Source organism: Vipera ursinii (assembly GCF_947247035.1).
Source record: "Vipera ursinii genome assembly, chromosome: 1".
NCBI lineage: Eukaryota > Metazoa > Chordata > Lepidosauria > Squamata > Viperidae > Vipera > Vipera ursinii.
In genome coordinates, this window is record NC_139512.1 from 337,533,940 (window position 1) to 337,553,101 (window position 19,162).

The following is a 19,162-nucleotide window of genomic DNA, read 5'->3' on the forward strand; positions in this document are numbered from 1 at the left end:
CACCAAGATAGATTAAAGCTGAGGTCTTGTTTTTTTTAAATAAATAAATAAATAAATAAATAAATAAATCCCAGGGTTAATTATTTAGCGTCCTTGAACTTCTCCTTTCCCTTGGCCTGTACTCAATACTTCCCCAGCTTCCGGATTGATAGATAAAGGCAGCAATAGGGCATGTTTATACAAAAGAAGCAATCCACACCTGCCCTTTAGATATTGTTTCTTTGCCTCCTTAACAACATCCTTGCAATGTACTTTAAAAAACAACAACACCCTCTCTGGAGCCAACTCGTCTGCCCATCCTGGGAGTTCCCAGATTCCACCCGCAGCAGCTACCGATCCCTCGCCCTTTTGTCTTGTTGAAGAAACAGGAGGAGTGGCCTGTTTTCCTAGATCAGGGGTAGGCAACCTCGGCTCTTTTATGACTCGTGGATTTCAACTCCCAGAATTCCTGAGCCAGCCAAGCTGGCTCAGGAATTCTGGGAGTTGAAGTCCACGAGTCATAAAAGAGCCGAGGTTGCCTACCCCTGTCCTAGATAGTCCTTCTATCGAGCGCTTCCCCCAAAAGAGAGCAACCCCGCCGCCAGGAAAAGCGCTCAGGCAACGCCGAGGGAGACAGCGTTATAAGTGGGTGGGCAGGAGCCGGGCGGCCAATGGGAGGGAAGGAGGCGCCTGCTGCCAGATAGCCATGGCCGCTCTCACCAGCCGTCCCCTGGCCGAAGTGCAGCGCCACGTCTCCGCGGTCCACCACCAAAGAGATCTGCAGCAGCAGCTGCGCTTCTACAACGGCTGGGCCAAAGACTATGAGCAGGTGCCGCTCCCCTTTCCCTCCCCACCTCGCTTCGGGAAGAATCTCGCTTCCTGCATCCGGAAGGAGTGCTTATAAAGGAGAATGTACTTGTAGTTCAGGGTTGAAATAAGGGATCCTGGGTGCTCTCGTATGAGCTTGTGTGTTTTTTTTTACATTACCTAGTTTCATTACCCAAACTAGGTAACATCATCAGTGATACTGCTTAAAGCAGGGGTCTTCAAACTTGGCCCTTTTATGACTTGTGGACTTCAAATCCCAGAATTCCTCAGGCAGCATGCCTGGCTGAGGAATTCTGGGAGTTGAAGTCCACAAGTCATAAAAGGGCCAAGTTTGAAGACCCCTGGCTTAAAAACTTTTATCCTCCTGATCATGTGCAGACCGCGTTTACCCTGGTGTTGACTGTTGACGGGATTCCACTGTTCTCTTCCGCGCCACTGGCTTGGCTGGCGGCTGGTGAGGGCTAAATGAAAGTAAGGGATTTGAGAAATCCTTGGCTTTCCTACACCGAGCCTGGAGCGCAGAGACGCTTTACAACAGTTCATTTAGTGATTGTTTGAAGTTACAAGCCCTGAAAGAATTGGCTTATGTCCGTTTTTCACACTTACAACCATTGCAGCATCCCCAGAATTAAAATGCTTAGCAACTGACTCATACTTATGACGGTTGCAGTGTCCCAGGGACATGCAAACTTCTTACAGGCAAAGTCAATGGGAAAGCCAGATTCATTTAAAAACCATATTATTAACTTAACAGCTGCAGTGATTCACTTAACAAATGTAGCAAGAAAGGAGCCAAAATTCACTTGACAGTCTTGCTTAGCAACAGAAATGTGGGGCTCAATTGTCGTAAGTGGAAGACTACCTGTAGTTAGACTGAATTGGCAGAGTATTCCTGAATTCTTAATATAAGAGTTACATATCCCTTTTCCACAGTGTAGTGGACCAAAAATATGTCTTTAAGAGATCTAACCCCCCCATTCCTAAACCAACCAAAGGTTAATCTATAAACAAGTAGCTGATCTGCACTAATAAAAATTATTAAGCAATAAAAATATTAATCTTATCAGAATAATTTACTCTCCATAATTTGAAACATGCCAAAAGAGCTTTTTGAAGCATCCTGTACTTACGTCCTGGCTTATCTCTAAGAGTTCCACGCAGCTTCTGTGGGGATCTCCCTTTATTTTATTTCTACAACTCGGTAAGATAGGAGAGGCTCCAAGGTTTATTGGCCCAAAGTCACATCATCAGTTTCCATGGTTGAGGGTAGATGTGAAGTCAGTCTCTCTAATCCTCGACTTATGACCATAATGGAACAACAACAACAACAAAGTGGAAGGGACCTTGGAGGTCAAGTCCAACCCCCTGCTCAGGCAGGAAACCCTATACCTGACCATTATAGTCATAAGGTGGGTCACCCACGCATCCAATTTTCCAATCTTTTTTGCAGCAGTCATTAAGCAAACACTGTATTTGTAAACATCACTGTTGAAAAGCAAACCCATTGATTGCTATGGTCTGTTTATGATTAAAAAAAACATTGTAAAATGCTGGCACCCGACATTGGGATGCTGCAAATGTCTGTAAATGCAGACTAGTTACTGAGCAGCTGACGGGCAGTCACATGACTGCAGGAGATAGTGGCTTGTCAGAACTTTGAAACCAGGCACAAGTAGCCCTGTGGAGGTCTGTTGTAACTTTGAACAGTCACTTAGTGACTGATCATAACTCAAGGACTATTTATATTCCAAATTCTTAGGCACCACAGCTCAGAGACTTCTTAGTACTCTCTCATCCAGGTACTAACCAAGCCTGGCCAAGTTTCAGGTTATCTTCCTAGAGAAGGGTCTCTGGGCCTCAGAGAAATAAGACTGGTCCAGCACAACTGGAATGGAGCCACAAAACAAAACTGCAGAATGTTCTGTTTGGACAAAGAACAAAGTTTAATTCTTTGCACAGTCATGAAATTCTACAGATGGCCTTCAGCAAATCTTAGCCTTACTTTCTGGAGCTGATACTGTCTTTTATTAGATGCAATTATTTTAACCACCCTATAGATAAACATGCAAACCTTGGAGCTCCCCATTCTTGGAGTGATTAGAACTCTTTTCTCTTCTAGGATGTGGCAGTGTTGCAATACCAAGCCCCAAGTCTGGCCGCTGCTTTCTTGGCCTCCATTTTCCAGGGTTCACCTGAGAATGCATTAGTACTGGATGTGGCCTGTGGCACAGGACTTGTGGCCCAGGAGGTAACTGAGATCAGAGTTGTGCTTCAGCCAGAGACTTTAGGCTGGTCTCCACCAAGTTTTGAAAACTATCATCTTATAATTGTCCCTCTGATCTGATTTGGAAACTCATCACTGAGGGAAGCTCTGTTTTCTTATTGCTGCCCTACAGATGATGTGCAGACCTTCAACACTCTTTTTGCTTTGTGCCATTGCCATTTGGGGTACCCTATTCATTCAGTTTTTCCCCCTTGAACTAAAGTTAATGAGAGGGTTGCTATCATTGGCACTGTTTTCAAATGGTGTTTAAGGCTGGTGCTAATGCAGACTTTGCAGGTAGCAGGTGAAGTTTTTAAGAGGTTTTTACCAATTTGGGGCCCAGCAGAAGCCTTGGCCTACAAACAAGAGCATCATCATTCATTTCTGTAACTGAGGATACATAGGGAGAGGTAACAATGCATGTCTTGATATCATTGTGTGAATAATACTTTAATGTAATTTCTGTCATTGGCATGATGACATTTTGCTGTCATTGTGGTTTCAAAGAGATATTTGGATATGCTCGTAAGAGTGGATGAAGTAGTTCAAAACATATAGAGAACATAATATTTGGAGGAAACTTTTTAAAAATGTGTTCTCTTTTGCAGAAGTAATGGTTCCTGATGAGTATGTTCTGCTTTCAAATACTAGATGCTTTAATAAGCCCAGAAATCAGGAGTGGTTATATTAATAGCAACAATTTATTAATAAATAGGTATGAAAAGAATAGCTTTACTTTGTCAGATTGCATTCTTATTATCTTGTAGGCACCATCCTAGAAGATGCCCCCTTTCGTGTGACACACATAAAGAAGAGAATACCTCTTCCAAGCCTGTTTCAGCCTCCTTTGGTTTTGGTAAATAGTTTTAAAATAATTGGATGAATTGAGAGCACCATTTTGATCTCATCAAAACACAGTCATCTGTTGCAAGCTACAATGACATCAAAATAATGACACCTACACTGTGACATCATCATGCAAATGACTCGATTATGTATGCTCATGCACAAAAGCATTTAAGCATTAAAGAGCACTCTTGTTTCTTGGCATAAGAACACAAAGTGACAGTGCCAGCCATTGGCATCCCCAGTTAGCTGCTGGGATCCCAAATTTGGGAGCTGCCCAGAATTAGCTAGAAGATTGGCAGTTATATAAATGTTTTAAATAAATAAATGATGAAATGTGTCGTGATGTCATGCTGCCATATCGGCAATGCAGCATGGCATTCAAATACATAAGTATCATCATCATCCACATTTCATCACTTGTGTGCATTCCAGGGATGATCATTCCATGAATGATCACTTCATTGCCATTGAAGGTCCCCCTACTGATTTGGCCTTGGCCAGACCCCAGTTAGCTTGCAGCATTCATTTAACTGTTGGCAAGCAAGGTCTGACTGTCTTTCTGGCTGGGCTCCTGTGACTTATGCTTTGTGTTCTAAGCTTCAGGCAAAAGGTTTTCGTCATTTCCATGGCCTGGATGGCAGCCAGGGGATGTTGGAACATGCACAGCGCAAAGGACTGTACGAGAATTTGAAATTGTGCTTGCTAGGCCAGGAAACCTTACCAGCTCCTGAAGGTAACAATGGGAACAGTTATCCTCAGAAATGCACTGAATAGATTAGAGCAGGGGTGTCCAACTCAATTTCACTGAGGGCCACATCAGCATTGCAGTTGCCCTCAGGGGGCCGGGTGGGTATGGCCAGGGTGGGCGTGGCCTAATGGGTGGGTGTGGCTAGAGTGGGTGTGACCTACTGGGTGGGCGTGACCAGCTCTACATCGTTCGCATCAAGGGTGCCTATGGGGGCCTGGGCGGGAGTGGGACAGATCTGAGGGTCTCTGGCAGGAGGAGGGTCTCTGGGCTAGAGCCAAGGCAGTGGGGGCCGGTCCCTCACTGTTTCCAGGATGGCTTCATGGGCCACATGAAACCACTTCGCGGGCCGGATCTGGCCCCCGGGCCTTGTGTTTGACATGTCTGGATTAGAGAAAGGGAAGAAGCTGGAATGTGCATGCATGGAGATTTCTAGAGAACAATGCCCATCTCCTTCCTTGACGCTACCTGTTACTCCTTCATCTTCATCTTCTTCTCTACAGGCTCCTACGATGCTACTGTGATTGTGGGTGCTCTCAGTGAAGGACAAGTACCCTCTGGTGTCATTCCTCAGCTTCTTCTGGTCACCAAACCAGGTAAGAATTTGCAAAAGAGACTCATATGTAGTTTCAGAGGACTTATAACAGGGATGAGCAACTTTTTCCAGTGCTTGAGCACCACCTTATATTGCACCGATGAATGTGAAACCATGAAAATGAAAAATTATTTACATTGACTGAAGTTGCCAAATTTCATAATACTTTACCTATTCCCCTGTGAGAATATCAAGCACTGCTGAGATCTGGCCTTTCAAAATAGTTAATTAGTTCATTAATTATAAAGTAATTTTAGCATTCTGTAATTGTGGCCGGCTGGGGAATTCTGGGAGTTTATTTATTTATTTATTGGATTTATATACCGCCCTTTCCCGAAGGACTCAGGGCGGTTTACAGGATATTTAAAAGAAAAATCAATACAAAAGTTAAAAACAATTTAAAAAGATTAAATCAATCCCTGAGAGAAAAATAAAAACCCCAGTTAAAGTTAAAATTCTCAGCCTGGGCCAGAGAGCTCGAAGAGCCAGGTCTTCAGGTCCCGGCGGAATGAACGGAGGTCGGGGGCAGTCCTGAGCTCCACGGGCAGCTGGTTCCAAAGGGCAGGCGCGCCCACTGAGAAGGCCCTACCCCTGGGTGTTATCCGCCGGCAATCTTTAACCGGCGGCACCCTGAGAAGACCCTCCCTGTGGGAGCGCACTAGACGAAGGGAGCTTGATGCCGGCAGCAGGTGTTCCCTCAGATATCCTGGACCCAAGCCATTTAGGGCTTTATAGGTCATCACCAGCACCTTGAATCTCACCCGGAGGGCAACCAGAAGCCAATGCAGCTCGCGGAGTAGAGGTGTTACATGGGAGTATCGGGAAACCCCCATCACAACTCGCGCAGCCGCATTCTGCACCAGCTGAAGCCTCCGGGTGGTCCTCAAGGACAGCCCCATGTAGAGAGCATTGCAGTAGTCTAAACGGGAGGTCACTGTTGTGACTCAGGGCCAGCCTGTGGGTCCGACAGCCGGCTCCGATGTATCGGATGACTCAGATGAGGGGGAGGGAAACGAACCGGCTGATGATGGTTTGGAGGCTTTGCAGAGCCCTCAGCCGGGGACCTCTTCTCAGCTGCGTGAGCCCGAGAGTACGGAGGAAGATGACCCACAGCTGGCCCTGTTCAAGGACGCCCGACGCAGGAGGCAGTCGAGCAGGAACAAACAAAGAAAGGCTGTGGGACTCCTCGGGAGGAGGCACAGGGAGACCACGCCCTGAGCTCTCTATAAAAGGAGTGTTTGGGGAGGGGCTGGTTGCTGAAAGCAACTTTTCCGCTTGAGAAGACAAGCTCTAGTGTTTTTGTTAACTGCGTAATTAAATCTTGGCAGATGCCTTTTAGCCTTGGACGCTCTCCAGTCTCTTCTTTCTGAATAGGGGTTTGCCTTACTACAAGGCCAGAAGAGGGCTGGTTCAGAACAGTCACGAGCGCATGAGTGACTGTGCATAGGGCATCTCGGTCCAGGTAGGGTCGCAACTGGTGCACCAGGCGAACCTGGGCAAAAGCCCCCCTGGTCACGGCTCCTATGTGATCTTCAAAATTGAGCCATGAATCCAGGAGGACGCCCAAGTTGCAAGCCCTATCAATGGGGGGGGTAACACCTCACCCCCCATCGTTAGAGATGGAATAGTCTGGTTGACCCGAGATGCCGGTATGCACAGCCACTCAGTCTTGGCAGGATTGAGACGAAGCCTGTTTCTCCTCATCCAGACCCGGACCGCTTCCAGGCAACGGGACATCACGGTGAGGGCATCACTGGGTTGGTTCAGGGTGGAGAAAAAAAGTTGGGTATCATCAGCATACTGATGATACCCCACCCCGAAACCACGAATGATCTCGCCTAGCGGCTTCATATAGATGTTGAACAGGAGGGGCGAGAGAACCGACCCCTGAGGAACTCCACATCATCAGGGGAAACAGGATCGAACTCAGTCCAGATAACATGCTCAAGACCGTCCGATTCCTCCACGTCAGACTCTGCCCAGTCAGAGTCCAAACCGGCCCAGATCTGAGCGATTTTGTCCGTCAGATGATGACTAAACTCCTCGGCCCGCCCCTGCAAAGGATCCTCCCTCACCTCCTGGTTAAGAAGGGAGCAGCCGGGCGATTATCTGCGGGCGCGATGAGGGCAGCGAAGTAATTAGCCTTCGCCGTCCTCATCACCGCAAGATAAGACTTTATAAAGATTCTTAACTGCAATCGGTCAGACTCGGATCAGGTAGATCTCCAACAGCTCTCTAGACCCCTTCTTCGACGCTTCATCTCCCGGAGCTCCACAGAAAACTGTGGAGCCCAACGGGATCTGCGCCGGGTCAGGGGTCGCAAGGGTACAACACAGTCAAGTGCCTCAGTGGCCGCCCTATCCCAGACATCAACCAAGGCATCAACTGGGCTGTGAGTGAGGGCGATGGGTATAGACCCAAGCGCCATCTGGAACCGTTCCGGGTCCATTAGGCGCCTGGGGCGGAACCACTTGGTCGGTTCCGCAGCCCAGCAGCGGGGGGGGGGGTAGCATAACAGAAGACCAGCTGCAGGAGATAATGGTCGGACCATGAGTTGAAGTCCAGGCATCTTAAAGTTCCCAAGATTGGGAAACCCTAATTTAGTTCACTGTTTTTCAGACTGGGGAAAATCTGGGCATTGAAGTCCATGCATCTTAAAGTTGCTAGGTTTGAAAAACAGTGATCTAGGGTTATGGTAGGTGAGGTGCAATAAGCAGTCGTTGTTGTTAGCTGCGAAGTTGTGTCCGACCCATCGCGACCCCATGGACAATGTTCCTCCAGGCTTTCCTGTCCTCTACCATCTTCTGGAGTCCATTTAAGCTCATGCCTACTGCTTCAGTGACTCTATCCAGCCACCTCATTCTCTGTCGTCCCCTTCTTCTCTTGCCCTCAAGAGAAAATCCCATGGACAGTACCAAAAGGCAAGCAGACATAAGGCAGGGAAAGTCAGTGGCTTTGAGCACTGACCAGCATTGTGCAACTGTTCCATCTTACCTTCCTTAATAGATTTGCTCTTGTAAGAAAAAAATGGTGGAAAAAAATACAGGAAGATTATGTCATGTTTTCTGCATTGCCCATAAAATTTTGTGGATTAGGCATGGAAATTGCACACTAAACACCTTGTAAGGAAATACAATCACGACTGCCCTGAGGAACATCAAGTAACTGGAAATCTTGGATTTGTTAGATTGAACCCCAGTTCCCTCTAGCCATTAATGGAGAGAAGGACATTCCCCCCCCCAAAAAAAGTGGCTTTTGTTATATGCTGCAGCTCTTAGCTGATCAGAATGGACCCAGAATGCTGAAGTCTGCCAAATGCTTCAGATCAATCCAGGCTTTTATTAAAAAGCCTATACAGTAGTTTTAAGAGCAACCATTTATGAGGAAATCGATGCAAGCAGAAATGAGACTAGACTGATTTTGGCCAGTATAATTGAAAATACATACCGGTAATTGAAAATATGTCTGAAGCATCATGAATGAAGCAAATACTTCTCCTCCAATCTTCCAAAGAAGATTCATGCTGTGAATGGAGACAGGAGTAAGGTATTATCTTACAGTACATATTATGGGAACCACTGATTGGTTCAAAATTGGGAAAGGTCTGGCAAGGCTGTATACTGTGGCCCTGCCTGTTTAACTTATATGCAGAGCACATCATGAGAAAGGCAGGGCTAGATGAATCAAAAGTTGGAATTAAGATTGCCAGAAGAAATATCAACAACCTAAGATATGCAGAAGATACCACTCTAATGGCAGAAAGTGAAGAGGAACTAAAGAGCCTCTTGTTGCGGGTGAAAAAGGAGAGTGCAAAACTTGGGTTGAAACTAAGAAAACCAAGATCATGGCATCTGGCCCTCTCAATTCCTGGCAAATAGATGGGGAAGAAATGGAGATAGTGACAGATTTTATTTTCCTGGGCTCCAAGATCACTGCAGATGGGGACTGTAGCCAAGAAATTAAAAGACGCTTGCTCCTAGGGAGGAAAGCCATGGCAAATCTAGACAGCACACTAAAAAGCAGAGACATCACCCTGTCAACAAAATTGCGTATAGTGAAGGCTATGGTCTTCCCAGTTGCAATGTATGGCAGTGAAAATTGGACCATAAGAAAGGCTGAGCGCCAAAGAATTGAGGCCTTTGAACTATGGTGCTGGAGAAGACTCCTGCGAGTCCCTTGGACTGCAAGGCAATCAAACCGGTCAGTCCTAGAGGAGATCAACCCTGACTACTCTTTAGAAGGCCAGATCCTGAAACTGAAACTCAAATACTTTGGCCACCTAATGAGAATGAAGGACTCACTGGAGAAGAGCCTAATGCTGGGAAAGGTTGAGGGCAATAGAAGAAGGGGACGACAGAGAATGAGGTGGCTGGATGGAGTCACTGAAGCAGTAGGCGTGAGCTTAAATGGACTCCAGAAGATGGTAGAGGACAGGAAGGCCTGGAGGAACATTGTCCATAGGGTCGCGATGGGTCGGACACAACTTCGCAGCTAACAACAACAACATATTATGGACAAAATTATCCTAACCAGATGCTCTGATGAGGGCAGAATCATTCTTATCAAAGGTAGCAACAACCATTAATTGAGACCAAAGTTTTGTAGATAACAAGAAAAGTGCTATGTTTACCAATTTCTTTTTCAAGGGCATATCAAAATATGCAATTAGGTCATGGGTCAAGCAGATTAGATGAGTTGGTAGTGTATGATTGTCTGTAATTGGCACTTTAACTGAATTTTTCATTGCTGAAACTATAAAGAATGGGATGTTCTTAACACTGTATCAGTCCCCAGTGGGAAGTTCATTGTACATATAATATTGCTTAATGCTTTATGGGAGCTTAAGAGAACAAATGGATTTATGACACATTAGGGACTAGAAGCATTGTTGGTGAATATTTGCTTCATCAGATATTAAAATCAGACTGTGAACATAGATGGATATCTGGAGGTGGAAAGGACAATAGCTTGTGATGCAAGAGTTACAGATTTGGAAAAGATCCAAATCTAGGAGGCTGCTGTCAATAATAATAATAATAATAATAATAATAATAATAATAATAATAATAATACAACAACAACAACAAAATAAATATAAAAATAAAAATAAAGTTGGAAGGGACCTTGGAGGTAATCCAGTCCAACCCCCTGCTCAGGCAGGAAGCCCTATACCATTTCAGACAAATGGCTGTCCAGTCTCTTCTTAAAAACTTCCAGTGTTGGAGCATTCACAACCTCTGGAGGCAGGTTGTTCCACTGGTTAATTGTTCTGTCAGGAAGCTTCTCCTTAGTTCCAGGTTACCGGTACTTCTCTCCTTGTTTAGTTTCCATCTGTTGCTTCTTGTCCTGCCTTCAGGCAATTAATAATTATGGCAATTACTAATTCTAAGCTAGGTGGGTTGGTGATCTGATTTAGTGTGAGACTGTTCTGAGGTCTTACATACAATAATTGAATCCCCTTTGGCATTTGGGGGATTAAAATGGGCAAGATGGCTGCAGTGTTGGATCACAACTTCTCCTCCTTTTATACAGTACAAAAGGGGTGGGGCTTGGACTGCAAAGCTACCCCTGTCCTCTTGCTTTTTTGACTCACCCAATTGACACTGATTCATTCCCCAGAGATTGTGGTGCTTGGATTTGTGATGCCTTTCGTTAGAACTGGCCCAGTGCAGGTTAAGAGGGATGCACGGTTTATTTGAATGCACCTTAGCTTGAGCTTCCTCCAAGGCACCTGAAAATCTTCTCCAGAAATTGTATAAGCAACTGGATCTCAGAATGATCTTGCCAAACTGGGTGATGATTAAAACAAGAAAGAGAAAGGACTTTCACACAAAGTAGAAGTAATTTCTGAAATGCCCTATTGCAAGATGCAGTGATAGTTGTGCATCTTTTTTTAAAAAAAAGGTCAGACAAAATACATGGATTGGAGATGGGAAAGAAATGTAACTGGGATTGCTAAATGCTAAACCCCACATTCAGAGGCTGTTGACTTTTAAATAGCTGTTAATCAACCATAAGAGAAGCCTTTTAGGGTTTTAATGCCTTGAGAGTTTCCCAAAGGGATTAAATCGGCCCCTTTTGGACACAGGATGTTGGACTGGCTTTGATGCAAAACTCCTAACCACTAGATGGTGCTGCTATCTTGCAACACTTCATAAACAGACCAGGGAGGCAAATCATTGCATTTCATGTAGCTCTCAGGGGTGTGCAGGGCTGTAAGACATACCATTTAAAATGTATTTTGATCAGACTCTGTAGAACCACAGAACATTCTTCAGATTGCCTATATTTGTGTGTATGCGCGCGCACCTACTGTATGTGTATATCCTGGCATCAGACATGTTCTTTCTCAGAAATTTGGCTTTAGTCATCGCTTGCCTCTTCTTTTTTGATCTCCTTACATGCATTTGGCAGGGGTTTTATTTATTATTTAAGTTCTCTCCCCTGTATGAAGATGTGATGAGTAAACCTTGCCACAGACTTGCTTTTTGGTCATCTCTGCCCTCTACATTACTGGGTGAACAGAGTGAGAATGGATAGGTTCACACAACATGCTTAAACCTAAGCCTGGATTAACAATGCTAAGTCCTGTATCCAGAGAATATGCTGTTATTGCCTGCACAAATAAATCCATGCGATAGTTTCATGTAGTAGCTTAGTTCACGCAGTCTAAGTTATAGCTGAGTTATAGCTCAACCACATTTTATCTTAGTCTAGAATTTATGGAAACTCGCCGATTCAGTTTCATCAGTAACAGGGAGACTTGTCATCTTGTCCTCCTCTTTTTTTTAATTTTCATTTCATTACCTGTAAGGAACAGGTTAAAACAGTTGATATGACAGCCCAAATTATATGGTTATGGTTGCTGTCTTTATTTTATTTTTAATTGTTTTACAAATTTCTTCCATATTGTGACCTGCTCCAGGAGTCAAACTCGGCACAAAGAGGATTTTAACTTTATCTGGTTTCTAGGATTATCAAGACTTCCCTAACGATATAAACTGAAATGTTGTGATCTTGCACAACAGGTGGCTATGTGTGTCTGACCACACGAAGCAATTCAAGCAACTTACGATACAAGACGGAATTGCAGCAGTTGCTGAATGACCTGGAGCAGCAAGGATTGTGGGAAAAGGTCGGGATGCAGGAAGTTGAAAAATGGGAGAGAGCAACATCACATCAGCAATCTGATCAGGATTCAGAGTATATCTCTGGCGTGATCTACATATATCGGAAAAAAATAAAAAGTCTCGTTTAAACTCTTCATTCCTCTTCATGTTGGAAGATCCTCCTAGGCAAACTCTGGAGCCTCCTCATGAAAGGCTTAGCCTCACCCTAACTAGCTTCAAGATCTGTAGTTTTTAAAAACAAAATGTGAACCAGTAATAAAGCAGGCTGAACTATGGCTTGGTTGCAGAGTATTATTTTTTTTCTTTACCACGTAAGGAGCTGCCATCAATATTCCATGTGTTCCCAACCATTTTAGGTTCTTCCATAATTTCATGGTTTTGCATAAAATGTTCCCAGCTTCCACTCCTCCATCAGACTTCACTTGTGAAGTCTTTGTGGAGTTTTCACTTCTGAATGTAGAATTTCCTTTATCTTAGTAGTCAACACTGCAGAATATTTGCAATACTAATAATAATAAGTTGGAAGGGACCTTGGAGGTCATCTAGTCCAACCCCCTGCTAAGGCAGGAAATCCTATACCATTTTAGACAAATGGCTGTCCAGTCTCTTCTTAAAAACTTCCAGTGTTGGAGCATTCACCACTTTTGGAGGCAGGTTCTTCCACTGGTTAATTGTTCTAACTGTCAGGAAGTTTCTCCTTACTTCTAGGTTGCTTCTCTCCTTGACTAGTTTCCATCCGTTGCTTCTTGTCCTGCTTTCAGGTGTTTGGGAGAATAGCTTGGCTCCCTCTTTGTTGTGGCAGCCCGAGATATTGGAACACTGCTATCATGTCACCCCTCACCCTTCTCTTCATTAAACTACACATACCCAATTCCAGCAACCGTTCCCTATATGTTTTAGCCTCCAGTCCCCCAATCATCTTTGTTGCTCTTCTCTGTACCCTTTCTAGAGTCTCGACATCTTTTTTACATCGTGGTGACCAAAACTGGATGCAGTATTCCAGGTGTGGCCTTACCAAGGCATTGTAAAGTGGTATTAGTACTTCACGTGATCTTGATTCTATCCCTCTGTTAATGCAGCCTAGCACTGTCTTGCCTGCAATACAGTGCATCGTCTAAGGAAGTGTGTGTGTTGCTTTGTGGCTATCTCCCCCCACCAGTCACTCTCCTGAGCCAGGGGACTAACCCTTTTGTAAATTCCAGCCAGCACCCCCTTTTGTTCTCTGAGCTGGGAATTACGGTGCTTATAGCTCATCATTTCTCAAAGGCCTGGGTAGGAAAGGGTAGCATGGGGAATATGGCTGCTTGTGCATTGAACCTTTGCAGATAACCAAAAGCTCATGAAAATTCCTGAGAGGATGAAAGGAATTCCAAGGAAGAAATCAGAATCTCCAAATGCCTTCCTTTTCCTTTTATATGCCCTCCAAGTCAATAATTCTCTCTCCAGAGATGTGGTCTATAAATGGCAGGTAAAGTGAATCAGAACCAGAAAACACCAAGTTTTGGGGTAAAATGTTTGTTTATGCAGGAAGATAAGGCAGGGAAAACAGGAGAGACATATAAAATAATGCGCAAAAAGCAGAAATGTGAATTCTCATAATTCTGAAAACAATTTGTTCCTCAATTTGTTCAAGGGAATCAATCAGCAGTGCGTGCGGGACAGAAAGTGCTAGATACAATCAGTTTCCAAAAACATTTTACATTTCTTTGGGGCCAAAAACAGTAGCGGCAATGATGGCCAATGCTAGGATGGCTTTAAAGAGGACTTGGAAGAAGAGGAAATGCATACGATGAGTAACACCTAGCAATTAGAGCTGTGTGGAATCTCCCTGTTGAGAAACAAGTCTGCTTTTTAATGTCATTTGCTGGAGTTCCAAGGAAAGAAGATGGCCATCCTTGTCACTGCTGGAAGCAGGATGCTGGCCTAGTCTTTTCAACCTTGCTGGGTGCTTATATTCACACGTCTACTGGAATGACTGGTTTGGAAACATTCCTTTGAGAGGCGTTCCAGGGTCCATATTCATAGAAGTGGGCGAGGCCAGGACAAAGAAGCACGTAAGGACTGAACAATTTAAATTCAAATGAGGTTAAATCAATTAAATGCTGCTACGGTGAATACTCCCCACATAGTTAATAATTTCCATCCTCACTAAAAATTACAATTGCACTGTGGCTCTGGGAGGAGGTCTGGAGCCTTTTAGGAACCACACAGGCTTAGGCTGTGTACCTGTAGACTACACCTTGCAACTCCCTTGAATGTCATTATTCCCATCTTTGAAAGGGACCCAGGGATGTGAAGTTGCTATGAATGGTTTAACGTCTCTGCTCCTTCCACAGAAGCTATGTGGATGGGGATGAGTGGACATGAAAACAAAATTTCAGGGAATGAGTGGCCATGGGAACATCTTTAAACCACCAGCCTATCAAGGACTTAAAAGGCAAGGGCTGGGCAGCACAAGCAAACCACAGCACAAGCTAATGACTTAAAAGCCAGCCACCAACACACCCCAATCAATATCTAAAAAGCCACTTACAGCAGACACTATAAATAAAAACTCTGCTGAAGATGTTACCTAGCCTGGTAACGAAATGTTCAGAAACCAAGCCACAAGCTCAGAGAACGAACCTTCACCCTCACTATAAATAGCACACACAGAGCAGAACACACTCTGCTAGAGGGAAGTTCCCTGAAGATGGGCCCCATCCAGCACGAGTCCAAAAGCTCAGAAGACTAAACCTCTGGTCCCATTGACTGACCCAGATTGGATCCTGCAACAATATCCTGGGATATGTATATTCACCTTCATTCATTTAAACACTTACAGCTGCCCCCAATTTGGCAGCATCATTTGAAGGAGGTCTCTCATTTCTCAAGAGTAGTAATAGAGCAGGGGTCCCCAACCCCCAGGCCGGGGCCCACTGCTGGGCTGTGGCCCATTTGGAACCGGGCCACAGAAGTGATGAGTGAGCGCACATGTCCGCACACGCAAAGCTACATTTGTGAAAGTGGCATGCATGCACGCGAACTATCCCCTCTCTCCCCAGTGCTGTTGCCACCACCTCCGCTGGTCTACCAAGCTGGAAAGGTTGGAGACCAATGTTATATAGTACTGTACTAATAGTAGAGGTAGTCCTTGATTTACAATCAATAGTTTAATGACCGTTCCAAGTTACAATGGCACTGAAAAAAGTTACTTATCACCAGTTTTCAAACTTAACACCATTGTAGCATCCCTGTGGCCACGTAATCAAAATTTGGGCATTTGAGAATTGACATGTATTTATGACAGTGGAATTGTCCTGGGATCACCATTTGTAACCTTCCCAGCTGGCTTCCGACAGGCAAAGTCAATGGGGGAAGGCAGACTTGCTTAATGACTGCATGCTTCACTTAACTGCAGTGATTTGTATAAAAACTGTAGCAAAATGGCCATAAAATGGGGCACAACTCATTTAATTAGTGTCTTGCTTAGCAACATAAATTTTGGGGTCGTAAATTGAGGACTACCTGTGTGATTTTTGCAGTGATCATCATCATCATAGGTGGAATGGAAAACATGAATCACAAGCAAATGTGATTTGAAGTGTCCCCTCCCCACCAAACAAGTTGTAACAAGGACTATGAAAATTGAAAGTGCTTTTCAAAAATGGTTTTGCTATCTTTGAAATGTGGAGAGTTCTAAGCTGCCAGGCTGGTTTCTTCCTCCAGGAAGCAAAAGAATTTATGGGGAGGCAGACCAATAGAAGAGGAATGAAAAGATGGCTCAAGCGCTGAGCTGCCTTCAATAAAAAGTTTGGACTTGTGGACAATGGACCATCAAACTAATCATGGAGGTTTAGATGGATATACCTACAGCCTTGTTCACACAAAAGGCGCAACCCAGTTAATGCCAGCTGCATTCATGCAGTCACACCCTTGAGCAAAGTTGGCTCAAGTTCTTAGGTTTGGGAATCTTTTAGTGAAGTGGTCCCCAGCCTTTCTGGCTTGGCCTGGCGGGGAAGAAAGGAATGCTTCTGTATGAATGGCAGGCGTGCATGCAAGCACGTGCAGCTCCATTTGTACAAGTGGGGGGGTGCATGTGCCTGCCACTCGCACAAATGGAGCTCATAGTTTCAAACAGGCGGCAGTCCGGTAGTGGCCTGCGACCCAGGGGTTGAGGACCCATGTTTTAGAGGGTAGCATTTTGTGTGAATTATTCTACCTATCTAGTAAATTTGTGATTCATCATGTAGTACCACTAGTCACGCTGTGACCCACTGGGTCAACACTTCAAATAAATTTCCTCATCAGATTTCTCAATGCCTTGAATAGTGTACTGAAAAAGTATTTAAAAAATCAGGGTAAAGATGTACAGGTAATCCTCGACTTACAACCATAATTATCAGAGCCTTGGTGGAGCAGTGGGCTAATGCCTCCTTAAGTAACACCAGCTGCCTGCAATTAGTGCAGGTTCGCATCCCACCAGGCTCAAGGTTGACTCAGCCTTCCATCCTCCCGAGGTAGGTAAAATGAGGACCCAGATTGTTGGGGGCAATTAAGCTGACTTTGTAAGAATGCCGCTTGGGCCCTAACAAGCAGGCATATACATAGAATGAAGGCTACTGCTAAGCTTGTAAGCCGCCCTGAGTCTTCGGAGAAGGGCGGGATATAAATGGAATTAAAAAATAATAATAATAATTGAGCCCCAAATTTCTGCTGCTAAGCAAGACAATTGTTAAGTGAATTTTGCCCCATTTTACAACCTTTCTTGCCACATTTGTTAAGTCTATCACTGCAGTTGTTAAGTTACAAACATAGTTGTTAAGTGAATCTGGCTTCTCCGTTGACTTTTCTGGTCAGAAGTTCGCAAAAGGGGATCACATGACCCAGGGACACTGCGTCATGAGTCAGTTGCCAAGCGTCTGAATTTTGATCACATGACCAGTCTCGTCACCCTTTCAATGCCGTTGTAACTTTGAATAGTCACTAAATGAACTGTTGTCAGTGGAGCTGTACTTGCCTTGAAAGTATTCCATGTGGACTGTGTTATAGTCAAGCATCCAAAGTGGACCACAGAAAATTTTTTATGACATTTTGTATTGTGTGCTAAAATGCTTTATGACGTTTTTATGTCACAAAACGTTTTATAAAATGTGCCAAATTTTAATTCCATGGATGTCATGGATCCCAGATTTTGGATGTATTCTGTAAGTTACTCCATTTGAGGTGCTTCTGGTTCAAAAGGTTTTTGCCCTAGGATGCATCATTTCACCCTGTTAAAACTATGAGAGTTTTCATAGGGTACAGATTTCAGAAAACGGGTTAATTCAGTAATTGAGATCGAAATGTTTGGTGAATAGAGTCTAGTATACAAATTTAAGGCACTGTAAACTTCAAGTTGTTGCCAAAATGATGGGGATGGCGAGAGTATTAAATACAAGGCAAGTACAATTTGTTTAATGACTTTTTAAATTAACATTCAATCTAATTTAATTTTTGTCCTGGCCTTCCCCATGTTTCAGCATGCATTCCTTCCCTTCCTGCACATTCTGCTTAGAGGCCAAGGGTGGCTTTCAGTCTCATAAAGGCACACCCCCTTATGTACAGTACAAATGTCCTGCTTTCTGCCAACAGAACTTGACTTTCACAGAACAACGGACTGACACCGTTGACGAAGGTCTGGATAAATATAGCCTTTCTCACACAAACAATTAGAATTGCTTGTGCAACTAGATGAAAATTCCTTTAAGGAAGTTCTTAGCCAGTTGAACTCCCCTCTAGAAACGGTTTCCTCCTCTTGAGACAATATTACTTCAACGTTGGTTTCATTTAAAAAGTAACCGTCATTCTAGCTTCAGTTTGTGCCTAGTTTATGAGGCATTTAAACTTCCGCTTGTTCTTTTCCATTCGGAACTGTTTGTTTTAGAATATCAAAGTGCACAAGGTAGATCACAGGTCCCTTTGATGCGCAGCGAACTTAACTGAAGAGGCGAAGAAACGGGTTTTATTCAAATCTTGTTGGATTCTGACAATAAGGGGACGTCTGCAAAACACCAACTCCTGATCAGAAGAAAGATTTGAAGCAAAGTACACAAGAAGAGCAGAACAGAAGGATGACTAGGATGGGAGATTCCGAATTGGGCGAATGGGTTGCTCTCACAACAAATTATCTGATGTCATATTTGTTTTAAAGGAAAACAGATGCTATTCTACCATAGATAAATAGAAATAGACCTTTGGTCTGATCCAATAACACTTTTCAATATCATCCTTTCTCCACTAGATTTTTTTTTTTTACACTTGAGCAGCTTTTTCCATACTGAGATCATTTTCGCATGTAACCCGTGGGGCAAATATACCCCAACAACTCCGTTTTTCTGCCATAACCTCACGATATTGCCTTCAGGTCATTCCCGATACCATACCTGGGGCAGTTTTAAATTTGCTGTTAGCTGTCCCTATAAGTAGTGCTTTTCCTCTTAATCGGGCAGCAACCTGTGGCTATTTTTGAAGTAGCCTAAGGACCACTCGGGACGACAGGCTAGTTAACAACAGGGTTTATTTAGTACAAGGCAAACATAGAATAACTTGTCCGGCTTTTATAGCCGGCAGCTGGCAGCGAGGGCCAATCATGAGTGTTCATTTTGGTGCCACGTCAAACCGGGACCAATCCGCGTCGTCTTCTGTTGACAGCTCCGGCTTCCGCATGGTCCGGTGTTTGACAGCCGCGAGCTGTCAGTGGTGGCGCCTGCGCTGTACGGGGAACTTTGACAGCTGTCAAAGTTCCCGCGTGT

The 19,162-nt window shown here is 44.3% G+C and overlaps 1 protein-coding gene across 2 annotated transcripts; it reads left to right on the forward strand.

Moving 5' to 3' along the window:
- The first annotated feature begins 563 nt into the window (after nt 1–563).
- Nucleotides 564–12,664, forward strand: METTL27 (methyltransferase like 27). Of its 2 annotated transcripts, XM_083353788.1 has the most exons (5): nt 564–808; nt 2,927–3,055; nt 4,517–4,652; nt 5,168–5,260; nt 12,288–12,664. In XM_083353788.1, exons 1-5 carry the CDS (start codon nt 686–688, stop codon nt 12,515–12,517), a joined length of 711 nt encoding a protein of 236 aa, XP_083209914.1. In that variant the 5' UTR covers nt 564–685; the 3' UTR covers nt 12,518–12,664. The 2 variants fall into 2 exon arrangements, with proteins under 2 accessions (XP_083209914.1, XP_083209915.1); XM_083353789.1 differs by lacking the exon at nt 2,927–3,055.
- The last annotated feature ends 6,498 nt before the right edge of the window (nt 12,665–19,162 follow it).

What these genes read in the sequence shown, in the direction of transcription:
- METTL27 (XM_083353788.1), top strand. Translation starts at nt 686, where the DNA reads ATGGCCGCTCTCACCAGCCGTCCCCTGGCCGAAGTGCAGCGCCACGTC. An exon ending in CAGGACTTGTGGCCCAGGAG is followed by an intron (nt 3,056 to 4,516) that starts GTAACTGAGATC and finishes TTGTGTTCTAAG; the next exon opens with CTTCAGGCAAAAGGTTTTCG. An exon ending in AACCTTACCAGCTCCTGAAG is followed by an intron (nt 4,653 to 5,167) that starts GTAACAATGGGA and finishes TCTTCTCTACAG; the next exon opens with GCTCCTACGATGCTACTGTG.